Here is a 17,244-nt window from a genome sequence, read left to right as displayed (position 1 = left end):
ATCTGTATTTAATTTTTTCAGCTCTACATACATTCATACATCTCTCAAATAGAGGAGCAAAAACAGTACGCGAGTGTGAAATCTGTGTGTGCCGTCCGTGTGTCTCGAAGAGTTGCAGGTAGAGATGGGAGGTTCCAGCTGCCTTCTGTACACCTGCGCATTTACAATGTGCTTAAAATAATGGGATGGAAACACGCAACGAGTAAAAGAGCGACAGCGTGGGTAGAAAGAAACAATGAGTATGTGTGAGTGCACAAAGGCTGAATAAATTAATGGGATGGATGCCTGTGTCCATACTTGTATTTTCTACCAAGTATTAATTAGACTGAGGTGCGTTTCGACTGTCCCGTGCTGCAACGTCAGTCGCTGGATATTTCAAAAGCGATTTTTGCTTAAAATATATTTTATAATCTGCATAGGTCCCGATTAGAAAACTTTGATATCACTTTAACCGGTTTACTGACATGCTAAGAACATGTCGACTCTCTGCTTGTGAGCAGGCGGTTGTGTGTGTCTCTGTGTTGGTATATGCAAATGTTTATGCATTATGTGTGCAAGTATGACATCGAGTTGGTCGTCTGCGCATGTGAATGCTTGCAAACACGCGCCTGTTAGCATCCCTGCATATGTAATGTAATGTGAATGTGTGTGCGTGTGTGTTAGTCGCTGTCGTCTCTCTCCTGGGTCTCAGCCAGGGAACTCTCATCAATGATCTCTAGGCTCTCAGCACGCTGGATGCTGAGTTCAGAGAGGGGGATGCTGGGTAATGTAGTCTGTTCAGGATAGAGCCAGGGCTTGAAGCCAGGGTTGTTTCTCTGCTTCCAGTCTGAATACTTCAAACAGGCTTTATTAATCTTCATCATTGCCTAAAAAAAAGGGGACAAAACAGGTAAAGACAGAAAAAAAACAATTTCGTTTTTCATAGATTCAAGATTCATCCTGTGTCAGGGTTAAATTATCAAGGATCATCCTCTTTTTTGCTTCATGAATTAATTCTGGTTAAGGGAGTCTAAAAATACCAGAGAGATCATTCTTGCATTTACTATGTTGAAGTCATGAACCTTGGCCTTTTTGCTCATCTTGCTCAGCTGCTATTTTCTGACTATCGTCAGGGGGCTCTTCCATCCCAGGATGCACCCCGGACAATATTTGCCCCATTTATTTATGCTATTAAAAACACACTTTTTACACAGACAAGCTTTTGTGTTATTCTTTATTATCTCTACCCAAATATCTCAGTCCTACTCCTTAGTATTTCCTTTTTTTCCCCATCTGTTATATCCCTTATTAAAAAAAGGAATAAAAAGAAATCCCTGCATCGACTTACACGAGGAGCAAATATGTGGGAAGACTTGTTGAAAACCCACTTGGGTAATGAACCTGCAAGGAAAGAAAGGGAACAAGAGAGAGAGAGGGAGTGGGTGGACGTGAAGGGATTCAACGTTTGCGTTATAACACATCACCTCATCCTGTGAAGCTCTGTGACTGGCTACCCTCTACCACCATATGGAATAGATTTTCATGGCTAGCACACACGCGAGAGCAACAATGAAGAGAAATGGAGGAATCAGATTTAAAAAAAAATAGAACCCAAAACAAGTGCAAAAAGAGAGAAAAGAGTAAGAAAAGCTGGAAAGGAAGCGCCAAAGAGAAGGGTAGCAGAATGAAAAAGACTGTCCTTCATATGGTTACTATGGTGACTCTTTTTTTTTTATAAGGAAGGGCACAGCAACCTAGAACATACCAGAAGTACCTGGGCATGAACAAGCTTTTACATCTCAATTTATTTTATTCCTCTCTGTATGAGGTTGTCCTTGTGTTTTGGTGCTGTTGAGTGTGTGCGTGTGTGCGTGTGTGTGTGTTAGTTACCTCGTGGGTCTACATGGGCCATGTATGTGAGGATACAGTGTTTGGGTCCCTGGCACTGGACCATGTAGCCAGTCTGAATTGACACAGCTCGCACCAAGTCCTTTTTAGGAGGGTATTTCTGAAGATCACACACACACACACACACACAACATCATTACTATTAATTGCACATAATATCATCAACGAATATCGACTATAAAGACATTTCTTCTTCCTGCTCCTTTTTCCTGTTTTGCATGGTATGCATTGTTATTTTGTATTGCTGTGCTGCGTTTTGTATCGTTGTTGATGCATTAGAAAGAATAAATACAATGAAATAAAGATATTAAAAACACATGCTTTTGATAGTTGAGAGAGAAGCAATTCATGGGCTCTGTGCAAAATTGAAGCAAATTATATTAAGTTGTGCCCTTTCAAAAATTCTCTTTCCAATACCACCTGAAATGTTTCCTGCTGCTGTCGACTCCGTGTTTAAAGTGCGTCATACCTGCTGATGTTTTGCAGCCGTTTGAACTTCATTCAGTCAATGGCTGATTTCTGTCTAGACCAAAGTACCAACCCGAACTCAACAGGCAAAAAAAGGTCTGGAGCCAAGCAGACTGACTCCTCAGTGGACGCGTGAACCCAAGCCTCCATTCAGCATCCCCTCAAACTGCACTCTGCGTTCTCAAATTCTACTGTCAAAGTCCAGAGGGACCTTTGCTTTCTCACACTAACAGCCACAGATTTAGCTTCACTTATGGGTGCAGGAACAGCGAAGTGGAAGCCAATGGATTGCAGCCACATGACAGGTCTTATCTTTTTGTAAACATATTATGAAGCAAAACGTGGAGTAAAAAGAGATTATTTAATTATCGTCAGAAGATGCATCGCTGATGAACATTGTCGGATTCTGGAGGATTTTCCAATTTCCTTGCCTTCGTTGTAAAAATGAATTTCCTTTGGTTAAAGATGATTTGGACATTGTGAATGAAATATTAATAATTTATCGGGGGAGGGCAGGCAGGAAGCAGAAATGCAGCCGGTCTAAAGTCTCAGAGTCCAGGCGAGGTTCCAACGTCACTCACGCGGGTCTCCAATCGGTCAATCTGACATTTTGAAATTCCTCTTGAAACAGAGGACCGGAAGCCAAACTAAAACAAACTAGGCTAGGAGTGAATGAACAGGGCCCCAGCTGAGCCTATGGGGGCCGTGTGTGTGTGTGTGTGTGTACTCACGGCATGTTTGACAGAGTAGTTCATGATGATGTAATCTTTCCCTATTGGCAACCAGGAGCGAAGCGTGACGACGTCACGGTTCCGAAGAGGGCCCGGACATTTCCCTGGAAAGGAATGGGACACGATCTGGTGAGCAAATCGCTGCTTCGCGTCACAAATCCCATTCCTGACAAACGATGCCGATGCTTCTTTCGAGCGCGTGTGCGACGTACATGCGTAGTATCCCACATCCGTGTTGACCGTAAGTTTCCCGATATCAAAGGTCTCATAGACATTCTTGTCCCATTTCCTTCTGTACTCGATATCGTGGAGAACATCGTACATGGTCTCGGCTGAGATGTCCTTACACACCATCAGACACTGAGAAGAGAAAGGAGGACACACACACGGGTCATTTTTTTATGCAATGAAAGAGAGCTGAAATGGCGTAATACAAAGTTCAACCAAAGTGAAAACACAAAACTTGCTTTATACTGAATGGGTAAAAAGCCTCGAAGCTATGAAGCAGGAAACCCCATGCATCCATCCGTGCATCCATCCGTGCATCCATCCGTTTTCTCCTGTTTAACCAAGGTCGGGTGCAAGCAGGATGAGCCCGCTTGCACCCGACATCAACTGTGGTGACGGCTTCAAAGCCAAGTCTTAACCACCTTCACTCCCTTGTTCCCTGAAAGAAAATGATAACCAGCGTTACTCAACCTTTGACAGTTCAGCTGCTTCAAAAGAGGGAGGGCTCCTCTATAGCCTATAATAATATGCTCGCATTCTGCGCTGTGGCATAAAATACCCGCTTTGCCACTTGATAGCTTGAAAAACCTGAAGTGGGCATTTAGCGCTTCCATCATGCAAAAGGTTAAAAACATGAATAAGGGTGTTCGGGGTTGCTAAGCGGCTCTGCCAGGCTGGTATTTAGAGACAACAGTACTAACATTAACGCGCAAACATGCTGTCCTTAAATGCTGCTCAAGACTCATCGTTACAGCAAACAACTTCAAAGCAAAGGCTAAAATTAAATGACATGAACCCTTCTGGAAACTCTCAACACTTCCAAAGGGCTTATGCAAGAGATGATTTTGCAGCCTGTGAATTTAAAGGGAGCATAACAAGGTCTTTGGCCGGTGCCAGCATTCGGGCCTGGATTATCCACAGGAGTGAGGCGTTCACTGACTTCCTAAAGTCTCGTACCTCCTGATCCGTTTGTGGATCCTTTAAGTTCTACTTCCTTTAAGACTCCATTAAGCTACCAAACCACGACGATTTTGCCTTCATCCATTTTCCCCATGAGATCGCGCGAGATCGGGCAACACGACGACCTTGAAAATACCTTTTAGTGATTCTTTAACATAGCAGGACATCGGGTCAGAGGAGGAAGGCGGCGGCAATGAAATGAAGACGTGCGGTTAGCTAAATGTGCCTGATTGCATTAAGCTCTCATTCAGTGAAGTCAACAGACGAAGGACGGAGACGGAGCGGGAGACTTCAGGACGGTGAAACAACAGGAAGAGAAAAAGGAGGACCAGTAGCTGCAATAAAGGCGTGTGAGACTTGGGGCGTCTGACCTCCGTAGATCTGTTGAAGTTGAGAAACACCGACGAAACTTCATGTGGAGCCACAGGCAGACAGAAAGATGCAGAAGTCATTATGAAGCTGACTGTAGCAGCAATTATGATGATTATGAGACCTCTGACCATAATATCGACTGCCTCTCTCTCTCTCTCTCATATAGTATTGCCCTTTTTTTACCATCAATGCAGCGAGGGGGGGAAACTGAAACGGAAGGAGAGCGTCAGGCCTGAACACTCACACTAATCATTTGACATGCATCAGAGAAGATGCATGCTCTTATAGGAGACATAAATAGCCCGGGTCCATCCGAGGCATCGCTGCCTTCAGCTCTTGCTCACGCTACACCTATGAGAATGATGCAAGCTACCAATCATTTGTACGTAATTATAGATAACGCCGGTCTTTGTGGACTGGTGGATGCATCTTTTTACATTTGTGTTACTCTGGCTCTCCGTTCGTAGCAGAATAAGTGAGCCAATGACATCATTAATAAGTAAAGCTTAAGCAGAAATAGTGACGGGAATGTAACATTTCTGCTTCACACGGCTGAATGGAAGCGGTTCAAACGGCTACGCAAATAGCAGCTAGCTCAAATAACTGGAGCGGTTATACGATAAAAGGGGCGAAGCTTCAGATAATGCCAAAATCAAGCTCCTGTAACTGTCATATTTACATAAAGATTACATAGAAATACAACAGACACCCCACCCCAACTCCAAATGGGTGTCTCTGTTTGCAGAACTATCAGGAGGAAGCACAGGTCCAAGAAAAATAACCATGAATAAGCTTTTACGCACACACACACACACAAATCGCTCTCCTTCGGCACGGACGGGACATGCCCTGAGGAAAAGCACCCAGACAGGACGTTGATTCGGGCCAATCCTGATTGGCTCATTCAGAGACAAGGACGCCCATGCACGCAAACACGCGGCGCTTTGTCAGGCAAAGTAAACACCTGTTGGCTAGCTCATGCGCCCCACAAGCCGGATATGGGAGCCGGAAGGCAAACACACAGTTGCACAGAGGAGAATGTGCCCGATCCTGATGCAGGAGGAAGAGGAGTCGAACACTAACAAGGAATAACTCATGACTGTAGTCCAACATTCGTTCGCTGGATTAAAAGTGCCGTTGCTTTCCTCGTGAAGCGTCCACACTCACTCCCAAGACAAATAATTCCTGCTTGATAGCAATGGCCACGCCTCCTATTTAACTAGTTTACAAAGTCGACCGATCAAGGACTCTGGCATGGCTGTTGCATCATATGACGATCAGGAACTTCAGCGCTTTAGGCCAGAGACAAACGTTTCTGGCAAAAAGAAACGAAGGCCTCTTTCGGGTGCAGATAAGGGGGGGGGGGGGTCCAGGCCTCTCCGTCTTGTACATTATGGTTACAGGGCTCCGAGTTTGGTCTAGGGTACAGCTTGGTTGAATCACAGAAGTGTTCTTGGTCTCCTCTGAAGGGCTTTCGGCTCGCTCGCTCCCTGCGACGCTTGGTCATCTCCAAAGGAAGCCGCCACACCGATCAAATGGACACGTTTGCTTTTTGGCAGAATATTATAAAGGTCCCACCTTAATCCTGTGGATGGACTTGCCCTCCTCCAGATCCTGGACCCACACCGTGACGTTCCTCTTACTGCAGGTCATGCTCCAGCCCTCCTCGCACAGACACTCGGCCTTGAAGCTGGCGAACGCCCGGTCGTCCGGAATGGTCACAGCCTGTCCAGACATCGCCTGTTTACAGAGAGGGGGGGGGGGGGAGAGGGGGGGTAATTAGAGACTCCGGGTGGGCCCGATGGATGACAGGAAGCTGACGGAGCCTTTTTTTCCCCCCTCCTCCAAGTCAGCGTGGATAACTTGTGTAATTGAATTTACTCTCTGGGGCAAGAAGCTTTTTGTAGGCGGCCTCGCGTCTTGTGATAATCCGTGTGCGTGCGAACGTGTGCGCGTTCAGGGAGATAACAACAAACGCAATCCAGAAACCGACACAAACTAATCAAACATGGGGGGGGGGGGGGGGGTCTAGCGCCGACGCACGCAGGTGAGAGCGCGCAAAGATAAAAACAACAAACTGTCCAAATGAATGAATCAAACGCGCCTCGTATCTGATCCCGGCGATGGAATAAGTTTCGACCCGGTTCCCGAGGAAAACCAGCCTCCAGACGAACCATATGTTTCCGCTTCTCGCTCGCTCTCCCCCCTGCTGGCTCCGTCCGGTTCTGGTTCCCCGCAGCGGGTCTCCGTCCCCGCACTTGTGGTCTCCTTTTGGTCCTCCTTTGAGATTCCGTTCATTTGCAGCAGCTCTCCATTGGCGAGGCGCTGCCTTTGCAGGTGGAGGAGGAGAAAGGATGCGGTGAGGAAGAGGAGGAGGAGGAGGAGGAGGAGGCAGGTGACGCATCCACGGCTACAGCGGAAACGCCTCCCGGTGCTGCCTTTGAGGGTCCCTCGTAAAGTTCCCGGTGCTGCCTTTAGGGGTCCCTCGTAAAGTTCCCGGTGCTGCCTTTAGGGGTCCCTCGTAAAGTTCCCGGTGCTGCCTTTAGGGGTCCCTCGTAAAGTTCCCGGTGCTGCCTTTAGGGGTCCCTCGTAAAGTTCCCGGTGCTGCCTTTAGGGGTCCCTCGTAAAGTTCCCGGTGCTGCCTTTAGGGGTCCCTCGTAAAGTTCCCGGTGCTGCCTTTGAGGGTCCCTCGTAAAGTTCCCGGTGCTGCCTTTAGGGGTCCCTCGTAAAGTTCCCGGTGCTGCCTTTAGGGGTCCCTCGTAAAGTTCCCGGTGCTGCCTTTAGGGGTCCCTCGTAAAGTTCCCGGTGCTGCCTTTAGGGTCCCTCGTAAATCTCCCCCTTGAGGACGTTTTGTTGGGGTTTTCTTGTGTCTCTTTTCCTCTTCCACCTGGAAGGTTTAAGTCAAAAAACGAAACTTGAAATAAATGCTACCATATCATGTTATTTCAAGCGATGCGATTAAACTTTAAACATATTGAAAACAGGGACAAACCAGGATTTTAAACGCCACATAGATGATTCAATTAATTATTAATTTTGGCCTAAATTCAGAGGTTTTTTTTGTAGACTACCGCACTTTCGTCCAACCTATCCCAAACAGCCACTCCCTGGTCAAACAAACCACCCCTGTAAAAAAGAAGAGTGGGCCGGCTGCCACAGGAGGAGCAACATGACCTGGATCATACCAACTCTGCGTGCAGGGTAGTCACAGGGGTGTTGAGCGCTCAAGTCGTGACAGACCAGCTGTTCCGGTTTGAGTTTTTTTTCACTTCCTTTAACCGTGCAAGCTACATCTTTATTTGCAGCTTTTAATCAGTCATGCATAAACTAAACTCGAACCAGAACTGCAGATTATTTCGAGATTAAAAAAGGAAAATATCAATCAAGCAAATCTTTATTTGCAGACACAATGGTCCAATTAAAAAGCACATATATTCCACCACTCTAAAAATTATAAATGAAACGTTTGCCTGCAATTGCTATATCTATGCCACTGCGGACAAATTACACTGAGCTTTCACGCCATCTAGAGGCCATGAAGAACAATTAGTGAACTATCCGTCCATGAGCAAAACGCCAGATTGCGTTTGCGTGTGCGTGTCTGCACGCACGAGAAAAGACAAGAAAACCAAGATCGTTCTGTCAGGATGCGACTGTTCCCACTGCAGGTTTTGTGTTGTGCAACAAGTAGTACATGGCAGGTTTTCAATGAATTAAAAAAAACATTCTTTAGGCAAAAACAACTATATTACTAGAAAATTGCTGACTCATGTCTGCCTCAGAGCAGATCAGTGCATCATTTGGTCATTTGATTTTCATTTTTAAAGGGAGAATATTTCACTTTTAAAATGTAATTTATCTGTCTGCTTGAAAACGGTTAGATCTTTTCCAGAGATGCGAATCTGGCTCCTACAAAACATAAATTGAAATGGATGGGGGGGGGGGATCTCACCCGGGGTGTAAGTTCATGTGTATCATTGTATGAAAAATCACATAACAACTCATTTTTCGTAGATATTTTATTTTAAATGGCAAAAGATACAGGATGCATTCGAAAATAGAATAGAATAGAATAGAACAGAATGGAATATAATACAAATGTTGCAACAGAACCTGGCCGACATTTCAAATGGAACAGCATTTCCCACAATGCACTTGGCGTTGGAGCGATACCCACGCTGCAATGCGGTTGTTTTCGTTGCGTTGGCTCTGAGCAGCTAGCTGCCTGCTACTCGTGTTTACATCGGAGAGTCCTCTCTGTCTATATGGGATTACTGCCAAACTCGGGGGTTCGCATCTCGCCTCGTGTTTGGTGAGCTCATCGTCATGCTATCGTCTGTTCCCACCAGGCTCTTTGCGCGAAGGTCGCGCAGTCTGTCTCCGTGTAGCCGTGTGCTCCAGACCAGCGCGAATGGGCCCGCATGGCAGAATGTCCGCGAGCAGAAGAAGGAGACTTCTCGCAACCCCATCGTGTCCACCTCCCGGGTCTCCAGAAGGGGCATTTTGGCGGAGGAGCCCGCTAATGCCAATGTCAATCCGTCGGTGCAGTACCACCATCTGGCCCCTAGATGGCTGTCCAACTTGGAGAACCGCCGCAGCTCCTGGGCCGCGCTGGCCACCAGAGGGCGCCACAACAACAAGTACTGGGAGGAGAGCGGCCGAAGGGATGAGGGGGAAGGCGGCGGAACACAGGGAGGGTTCGGCCGCGCAGGTGTCGCCCCTGCTGGTGTGCTGTCGGCCGCAGCTGTGGCCTTCTGCCTGAAGAAAGATTCAGATAGCAAAGGTAGATTACAGCAGCTGTCATTGGCTTGTCTGAAGTAATTGTATTACTTACTGTTTCCATAGAGTATATTGAGCAGCTGTTTTTATCCATTGTTGAAAAATGAATGTACCATAGTGGTCAAATTAAATTGGAAAAACAAGAAAATGCCATCTAAGATTATTTTTATTTTTTTTATGCCATAAAGCATTTAAGTTTGGCTGCAAACAAAAACAGAATTGAGAAATTTCAAGGGCATTTGCATTTTCTGTGTTTATTTGTAATATCTTATGTATCTTTCTCTATTTTTGTAATGTGAAGGTGATGCCCTTCTGGAAGCAGCAAGGACCAATAACGCTCAAGATGTAGCCAGGTACCCCTCCACTGCACACACAACAAACACAGAGTCTTAATAAATGTTTCACTGACTCTTTTATTGGCATTGAAGTTTTAATTTATTCTAAATGCCTATGCCTAAAGTAGAAATTTAAAAAATCTGTGTACAGTACAGTTTACTGTTTACTTGGGCTATTTTGAGTGGTGTTTGAAAAAATGCATTTCCACGACGGAGCATTATTTTTAAGCGCACTTCCGTGGTGCAGATTTGTCTCTGTTGCTTTACATGTGCATGATGTTGGTGAAGTCCAAGACCGTGTTTAATTTTGCAGAGCAGGGAAGGATATGGTTGTTTTTGGAGCATCGTTTGATGAAGTTGAACTTGACATTGTTATTTTTGCTGTTCCTGTTTAAGAGAGAGGAGGAACTACCTCTTGATCGTTTTTTTTGTGAGGTCAGATTTCTAAACGTGTTTAGTACGTCCTTCTACCTCAGTAAATAATCACCAGGGGTGTCTGGTATTCCATCACTAATGCTTTACAGTTGAGATGCTTGGCTGTTACAATTAATGTAAGTGATAAATAGGAGCATATTCTGCTCCTGTGCTAATATTAAATTACTTATTTAACCATCATATCCACATCAGAAATTGTATCGGATATAATTTATATAATCACTGCATTGAGGGAAAATAATTATTGCACTTCTTTTCAGTTTCAATCTGGATTAAGTTTAAATGCATTCGGGTACATAAAACAATGATAAATGTTTTCCATCCTAAGCGCTTTGCGGTTTGATTATGGTATTGTCAGCCTCTATTGATCCCTGAGCTCTACCGCCGGTGGCCACCAGGGGGCAGAAGAGGACCGTCTCGGCGTAGGACTCAGATGGGATGGACTCTCCATCTGAGCTGTGTGCCTATTAGGATTTTTGATTTTCAGACATTAAAAAGGGGGCTTGTGCTCCACAGCTAACGTCGCTTAGCCTCTTTACAATTTTCCTCAAAAAAAAAAAAAACCCAAACGAAGACGGTCAACAAGAACCATCCAAACATTCATCAGCAGTCACGTCTGACCAGAGTGTACATAAATGTATCTGTGTGCGTATCTCCCTTTGCCAGCTTGGGTTACCTGTGCCTGCGTGGCAGATGGTGAAGGTGAGCCAGCCAGCCGGCGGCTCAGAATCAGAGACGTGTTAAGTGCTTTGGTTGAGTCCGTAGAAGTGGCGGTGTGTGTCGGGCGGTGTCTGCTGAGAGGCAGTTGTTGAGGATCAGGCTTCTTTGGGTTCAATATTTAGTGCTTGGGTTCGATTTTATGAATCTAAATAAAACGTTATTGGTAAAAAAAAATGCTGAATCACACGCTTCTGTTTTTTTATTGTTGCTCAGCTTGTCAAACAGCATTTGTGTCTCTGTGAGATCACCGTGAAACGGAACAGGTAGCGCCGTTCTTCTGGTTTAATTCTTCACATTCTGGAAGACCTGCTTTCTCTTTCGCTTTGCATGCGAGGACAAAATGGCTGAAACGTTTCTGTTTAAAATAAATGCAGGCAAAAAAGATCATTTGCTGTCCCTTATCTGCTGATTATCAGCATTAAACAAGGTGGAATGTGACCAAAACAAGGCTAAAAACACCTGAGTGAAACCTTTAACCAATAAACAGGTGACCTGAGATGAGGTCATAGTATCATGATTGGGTAAAGTACAAAAACACATTTTCTACGCTGGTTTTTACATTGAAATTGCTATAATTGCTGCATCCGGACATGCTCAGATAGCGCTAAGCTAAGCTAAGCTAAGCTAAAAGCCGATGGAAGCAGTGAAAACAGATCCAGAGAGCTGCAGACCAGACAGAGGCCATCATGTTGACTGTAAACACACACACTGTCTGCCGGCTCGGCACAAGAGACGACATACGATCACACACACTCACACACACACACACACACACACTCACACACACACATACAAGCACTGTGCCACTCCAGTACCTGATGTCATACCCTCGGGCAGAAAGCTCAACACACACCTGGCGCGCACGCACACACACACGCACACGCACACACACACACATTAGCTGGTCAAGGAGCAAGAGAGTGGCTTTGGGAAAAGACAAAGACGAGCTGCTTTCATGCTCGTGTGTCTAACGAGGCTTTGACGGTCATCACAAGTAACGGGTGCCATGGTAACCAAACACATCCCTTGTACGGACACTTGATGCATATTAGAATTATAAGACTCTCTTTTTGTCCCCCCCCCCATCAGGTTATTAAAGCAGGGGGTCGACCCGAATCACCGGCACCGCCTCGGCTGGACGGCTCTAATGGTGGCTGCAATGAATCGACAGCACAGGTCTGTACGGGACGGGGGTGATGTCACAACAACAACAACAACAACAACAACAACACAGGTTGATTTGTTCATGTCGTGTGACGCAGCGTGAGAAGGGGGGGGCGTCTGTGTCGCTTTGCTGGGACCCGGCTCGTCTCCCCATCCTTTAGACCCAGACACTGTCCCCGTCCACAGATCCGTCTTCGTGATCGTCCCCGTCGCACCAAGCTTTTGTTTGGTTAATTCACTCATCAATGGGGGGGGGGGCGCTCAACCTCTTGCCGTTTTTTTTTTTGTTGCGGGTCACGAGCCAAGCCTTGACGCAGCCGACTCAACCCACTGAACAGATCATGTGCTTTTTCTGAGACCCCCCCCCCGGCTGAACAGTAATGTAGTGTTTCGTCGTCATGCAGCCGTCCGCCCCGGTTAGCTTGTGGCCATATGTCATCCTCCCCACTCTGGTTGTTACTGTAGGTCTTCAGAAGTGCAAAGTGCGACTTGTGGACTGACAGACGGTCCCCCCCCCCCCCCCCATCTCTCTGTCCAACAAATTAAATTAGCCTCCTGGCCCCCAGAACACACACACAACCCATAGAGGGGGCCGAGGTTAAGGCCAGGCCAAATCCAATTTACAGGTTTCTTTTCTTTTCCTCCATCAAGACGGCGTCGTCACTTTTTTGTTTATTGAAGAGCCTCATGTGGCAACGAGAAGCTCGATGCGACATTTGAATATGAAAATTCTTGAAATGAGATCGCTTTAAGTCTCGGGGGGGGGGGGGGGGCGTCTAGAAACGTCCACTGCAGGTGATGATCTGGGATTTGATCTATTGCCTGAAAAACCGCTGAACAAGCATTCTTTTTTTTGTGCATCTCATAATTGGTTCCGGCTTTGTGTATTTTAAAATTTAAATGATCATTTGCTACTTCACTTGATCTGTTGAGTCGATCATTTAGATTTTGAACAAAACAAGTGATTTGTGGGCATTAAGTTTGACTCCAGGACATTTTGATGAACATTGTTTACAAAATAATGAGAAAAATAACTGGAAGTTTGATCATTAATAAAAAAAAAGAATTCACTTTCAGCTCCGTAATTATCTTTAAGAGTCGAAGGCGACGACGCGCCTGCTGTTTTTCTGGCCGGTTGAGTGTGTGTGTGTGTGTGTGTGTGTGTGTGTGTGTCGCTGTGTGCGTTATGAGTGCTATAACTCAGCGACACAGTGACACTCCTCTGTGTTTAATCCCGTCCTCCAACCCCCCAGTGAGCCGTCACTGCTGCCAGGAAGACAAAACATCGCTTCACACGCATCAGTCACACACGCACACACACACACACACACACACACACACGCTCCAGATGCATGTATGCGCAGAGAAGGGGAATTTATACCAAATATCTTGAAGGCCATGCGACTATTACTCAGTCGCATGCAACTTTATTTGCTGCTGTTAAGTGAAAACCCAGCGAGCGTTTCTCTCCCAGATGTTTCAGCCCGCAGCAAACATCAGCCTGGATCTAAATGCTGAAGGGGGGGGGGTCGTGTTCTTAGCAGTTGGAGGATTTCGCCACACTGCCCCGCCTGCATTCAGGGGTCGGATGGGCGGGGAGGGATGTGTGGACGAATTAAGAGTGAGACCTTAAGGCGTTTTCTGTTTGCTCATCTTTGATCTCCACCTCTCATTCTGCCGCTCCATCCCTCCCTCGCTGCGCTCACGACAATGAGCGCCCGGCCGAGTGAAACGCCCGACGACCTGTCGGCCGAGCGACTCCACGGGGAGGGGGAGGGGGGCGGAAGCGGCGGAATGATGGTACGAGAGGACGAGAGACTTGTTGGGGAAGAAGGGAAAGAATTGTGTGGGCGTGAACAGAGAGTGGTGTGGAGTGGGATTACGGGCCTGGGAGTGGGATTACGGGCCTGGGAGTGGGATTACGGGGATGGGGGTGGGATTACGGGGATGGGGGTGGGATTAGCTGGATCTGAAAGCACCCGGGGAGTTCCCAGTGAAATATTCTCATCATTTGATCACGATACTGGCATTGTACTGGTAAGCAGACTGGTTGAAGGCCTCTTCAGCGATCCCCCCCCCCCCCCACCTGACCCCAGGTGTGCGCCAGGTGAATCGAGGTCAAGTGAGGCCCAGTGTCTGGGCCAGGTGGTCAGAGACATGGATGGACAGTTCGGCTCAGGTGTCTGTTGGAGCCCTGCAGAGACGGAAGCGTCTGTTTCCCGTCTTCCCTCCGGGGCAACGGTGGAGGAACTAAAACCAGCCTCAAACGGAGTTCTCCCGGACGTCTGGAATAAAGTTACCCACTCGATTATCTGTTGATTAGTAAAACTATAAACTCTTTTCAAAAGGCTTATTAGTTTTAACAGTCGTGTCTAATTAAATCTCCATCTCTTTCATCTTTGTAGCCGCACCTCCCTCCTTTCATCCACTCCTCCTCCTCCTCCTCCTCCCTTTCTCCTTTCGTGTGTACCTTTCGGATGCTGTTAACCCTTTCCACGTTTGTTCAGCACAGTCCTGCCCAGCCTCGCGTGACCAGAACCTCGCTTAAGTTTGCGTCTGTACGAGTCTCGGAGGATGCGTCCACGTGTTTGTAGAAGTGCTTGCAAGGGTGAGAGAGGAGCCCTCCTCGGGGTCACAGCCCCCTACCCCCCCAAGGTGATACAGTAACAATAGGGGACCCCCTGATAGCCTTTTGTACCCCCTCCGCGAGGTCAGACACAAAGACCGGCTCTCCCACAGGAAAACAACCCAGCGTTGCTATCGTATTAATTCCCTTGATATTCCCATCAGTTTCACTTCCTGGACTTCCTGGTTTTGGCTGGAATACTGAACTGTGACATTTTCTTTTCCCAAACCAAGGAAATCTTTTGGGTTCTGGGATACGAAACATTTCCCCGTGAAATCTACTGAATCCACACGTGCATGTGTTGAAAATTCTTCTCCTAAATTGGCTGTGTTTTAACAACAGCGCGGCTTTTTTCTGCCGTCACTGCTGACCTGACATCTGCTGTCGGTACCACCGTGGAGCCCGGAGCCCGGAGCCCGGAGCCCATCGGGTTGTTGAGTCGAGTTCAGGAGTGCGCCGTATCCTCCGTGAGCAACCCGGTTCTCTCCACCGAATCCCTCTCAGGCGCCATTCCATAACCATTTAGCTGAAAACCAGCCGCCCCCCCCCCCTTTCCCGGGCCGCATTACACAGTCACAGGTTTAATGGCAGCCGGCAGCGAACCAGCAAGGTTCACATTTCGGCCAACGCCCCCCCCCCCCCCCCCCCCGTACCTGCTCGCGTCTGGGCCAGACGAGCGAAGTACGTACTTTAGCGTGAATGTCTGAGTGTCAATGTCAAAAGCGAATGTCTCACGTTCATGGTGGCAAGTGTGTAGCGTGTGTGTGTAGCGTGTGTGTGTAGCGTGTGTGTGTAGCGTGTGTGTGGAGCGTGTGTGTGTAGCGTGTGTGTGGAGCGTGTGTGTGTAGCGTGTGTGTGGAGCGTGTGTGTGGAGTGTGTGTGTGTGGAGCGTGTGTGTGCAGTGTGTGTGTGTGGAGCGTGTGTGTGTGGAGCGTGTGTGTGCAGTGTGTGTGTGTGGAGCGTGTGTGTGCAGTGTGTGTGTGGAGCGTGTGTGTGGAGTGTGTGTGTGTGGAGCGTGTGTGTGTGGAGCGTGTGTGTGCAGTGTGTGTGTGTGGAGCGTGTGTGTGTGGAGCGTGTGTGTGCAGTGTGTCCCGTAGACGGAGAGACGGTACCTGGAATGTCCGCCGGGTCACAGTGACTGGTGTTGCCGAGGTACTTGGGTTTGTTCTATAAGGCTGTACGCTCCAATGAAGGGCTGCACACGAACACACAAACCACCTCCAGTGATGCCGGAAACCGACCCCGACCCTTGCACGCCCCCCCCCCCCCTCCCCCCTTCAGTTTTCACATGTGTGTGCCGGGCTCCGGCTTGCAGCGAAGGAGACGGGGCGCGGCGAAGCGTCCACTGGACGACATCCGTCACAACAGAACGCTGGAAATAAAAGTGAATCTTGCAAAAAAAAAAAAGGGGGGGGGGGGGGGGGAGGTGTCATTGTCTCGGTTGTGTGATTCGATATTTGCATCTGTGTGCAGCTTGTTTGTGTTCAGTCTGTGAGGACTGTTACAAAAACTCAGGGTCAAAGGAAGCTCATCTCAGATTCTGCTTATTTCACAGAACCTAAAAAAGAAAAGGTTTTTATAAACTGAGATTGATACTCCTTAAATCATTCTCTTTGTATTTGGTCCTGAAGGAGGCTGGTTCTAATCCGAAGACTGCGTTGTTATGCTGGATTTACACATATTTTAACACTCTGGACTCACGAGACCCGGCGATGCTCCATTTATAAACCGCATTATGCGTATTTCTCATCGGTGGGTTTGGCCCCTGCCGTTTCTACGCAGCATCTATTTAAAACGCCTCCTACTGTTTTCCAGCGTGGTGAAGGTTCTGCTCGAAGCCGGTGCCGACCCGAACCCCGGAGATCACTTCAACAACGTTTACGACACGTCACGGGAAAAAGGCATCCACTCTCTGGAAGGTGAATTTGGGGCAGGGAGGGGTGGGGGGGGTTGTTATATTACACGTATGAATCGTCGGCGTTGAACCAGACATTGTGAGACATTAGCATTTGCATATTTGTATCACATTTATTTTATCCGTTCTCTGACAAATAGCGTCTGTTTCATTTGTTTTTCCTCCCAGCACCCACACACACACACACAAGATGGCAAAGGCATACACACATACAGGAAAACTTCACCCCCCCCCCCTTCCGCCCAGTCTGTGTTGGGTTTCTGCAGACATATTTATATGGGATATGTATATTGCAGACATTTATATGGCTGTCAGGTTTCGGTCCACGTGGGGCCGGCATAGCGTGGGGAAGCGTTTCCCAGACGCACCCTGATGGATGGGCTAGGGGGGCCTGTGTGACGCTTTATTGGGTTAGCTATGATTATCCCGCCCTGTCTCCCTCACACACACACAGTGCAGAGAGAGATGGAGGATGGATGGGAGGAAGGGAAAGACTGATGAAGGGAGGAAAAAATGAAAGGAGGAAAGCAGTGTGAGAAAACAAGGGGAGAGTAAGGAGACGGGTGGAGTGAGGCAGATGGGGATGTTTGGACGGACGGGCGAGGGAAGGATGGATGGAGGGAG

General features: G+C 47.5%; 2 protein-coding genes across 2 annotated transcripts in view; one reads left to right on the top strand and one right to left on the bottom strand.

Annotated features, from left to right (window-relative positions):
• stard10 (StAR related lipid transfer domain containing 10) lies at window positions 1-6,383 on the bottom strand. The gene is made up of 6 exons (XM_068745435.1): window positions 6,225-6,383; window positions 3,299-3,446; window positions 3,087-3,190; window positions 1,870-1,987; window positions 1,328-1,380; window positions 1-866 (listed from the first exon to the last, which is right to left on the bottom strand). Exons 1-6 carry the CDS (start codon window positions 6,381-6,383, stop codon window positions 660-662), a joined length of 789 nt encoding a protein of 262 aa, XP_068601536.1. The 3' UTR covers window positions 1-659.
• A 2,519-nt stretch (window positions 6,384-8,902) lies between these two features.
• clpb (ClpB family mitochondrial disaggregase) overlaps window positions 8,903-17,244 on the top strand; it is a 20,496-nt gene continuing 12,154 nt past the window's right edge. Inside the window, 4 exon segments of the mRNA XM_068745324.1 lie at window positions 8,903-9,429; window positions 9,727-9,778; window positions 12,005-12,091; window positions 16,521-16,624. Of these exon segments, the coding sequence (XP_068601425.1) occupies window positions 8,973-9,429; window positions 9,727-9,778; window positions 12,005-12,091; window positions 16,521-16,624 (700 nt within the window). The 5' untranslated portion in view covers window positions 8,903-8,972.

The sequence above is a fragment of the Brachionichthys hirsutus genome, chromosome 11 (assembly GCF_040956055.1).
Source record: "Brachionichthys hirsutus isolate HB-005 chromosome 11, CSIRO-AGI_Bhir_v1, whole genome shotgun sequence".
Lineage (NCBI taxonomy): Eukaryota > Metazoa > Chordata > Actinopteri > Lophiiformes > Brachionichthyidae > Brachionichthys > Brachionichthys hirsutus.
The sequence above is the reverse complement of the archived record's forward strand: the minus strand, read 5'-3'. Positions and strand labels throughout refer to the sequence as shown.

Excerpts from the sequence above, each read along its gene's own strand:
- stard10 (XM_068745435.1), bottom strand. The coding sequence starts at position 6,383 with ATGTCTGGACAGGCTGTGACCATTCCGGACGACCGGGCGTTCGCCAGC. Across the intron at positions 3,191-3,298 it reads GGATGTGGGATACTACGCAT|GGAAATGTCCGGGCCCTCTT; the intron begins GTACGTCGCACA and ends ATTCCTTTCCAG. Across the intron at positions 867-1,327 it reads CCCACATATTTGCTCCTCGT|GCAATGATGAAGATTAATAA; the intron begins GTAAGTCGATGC and ends CCTTTTTTTTAG.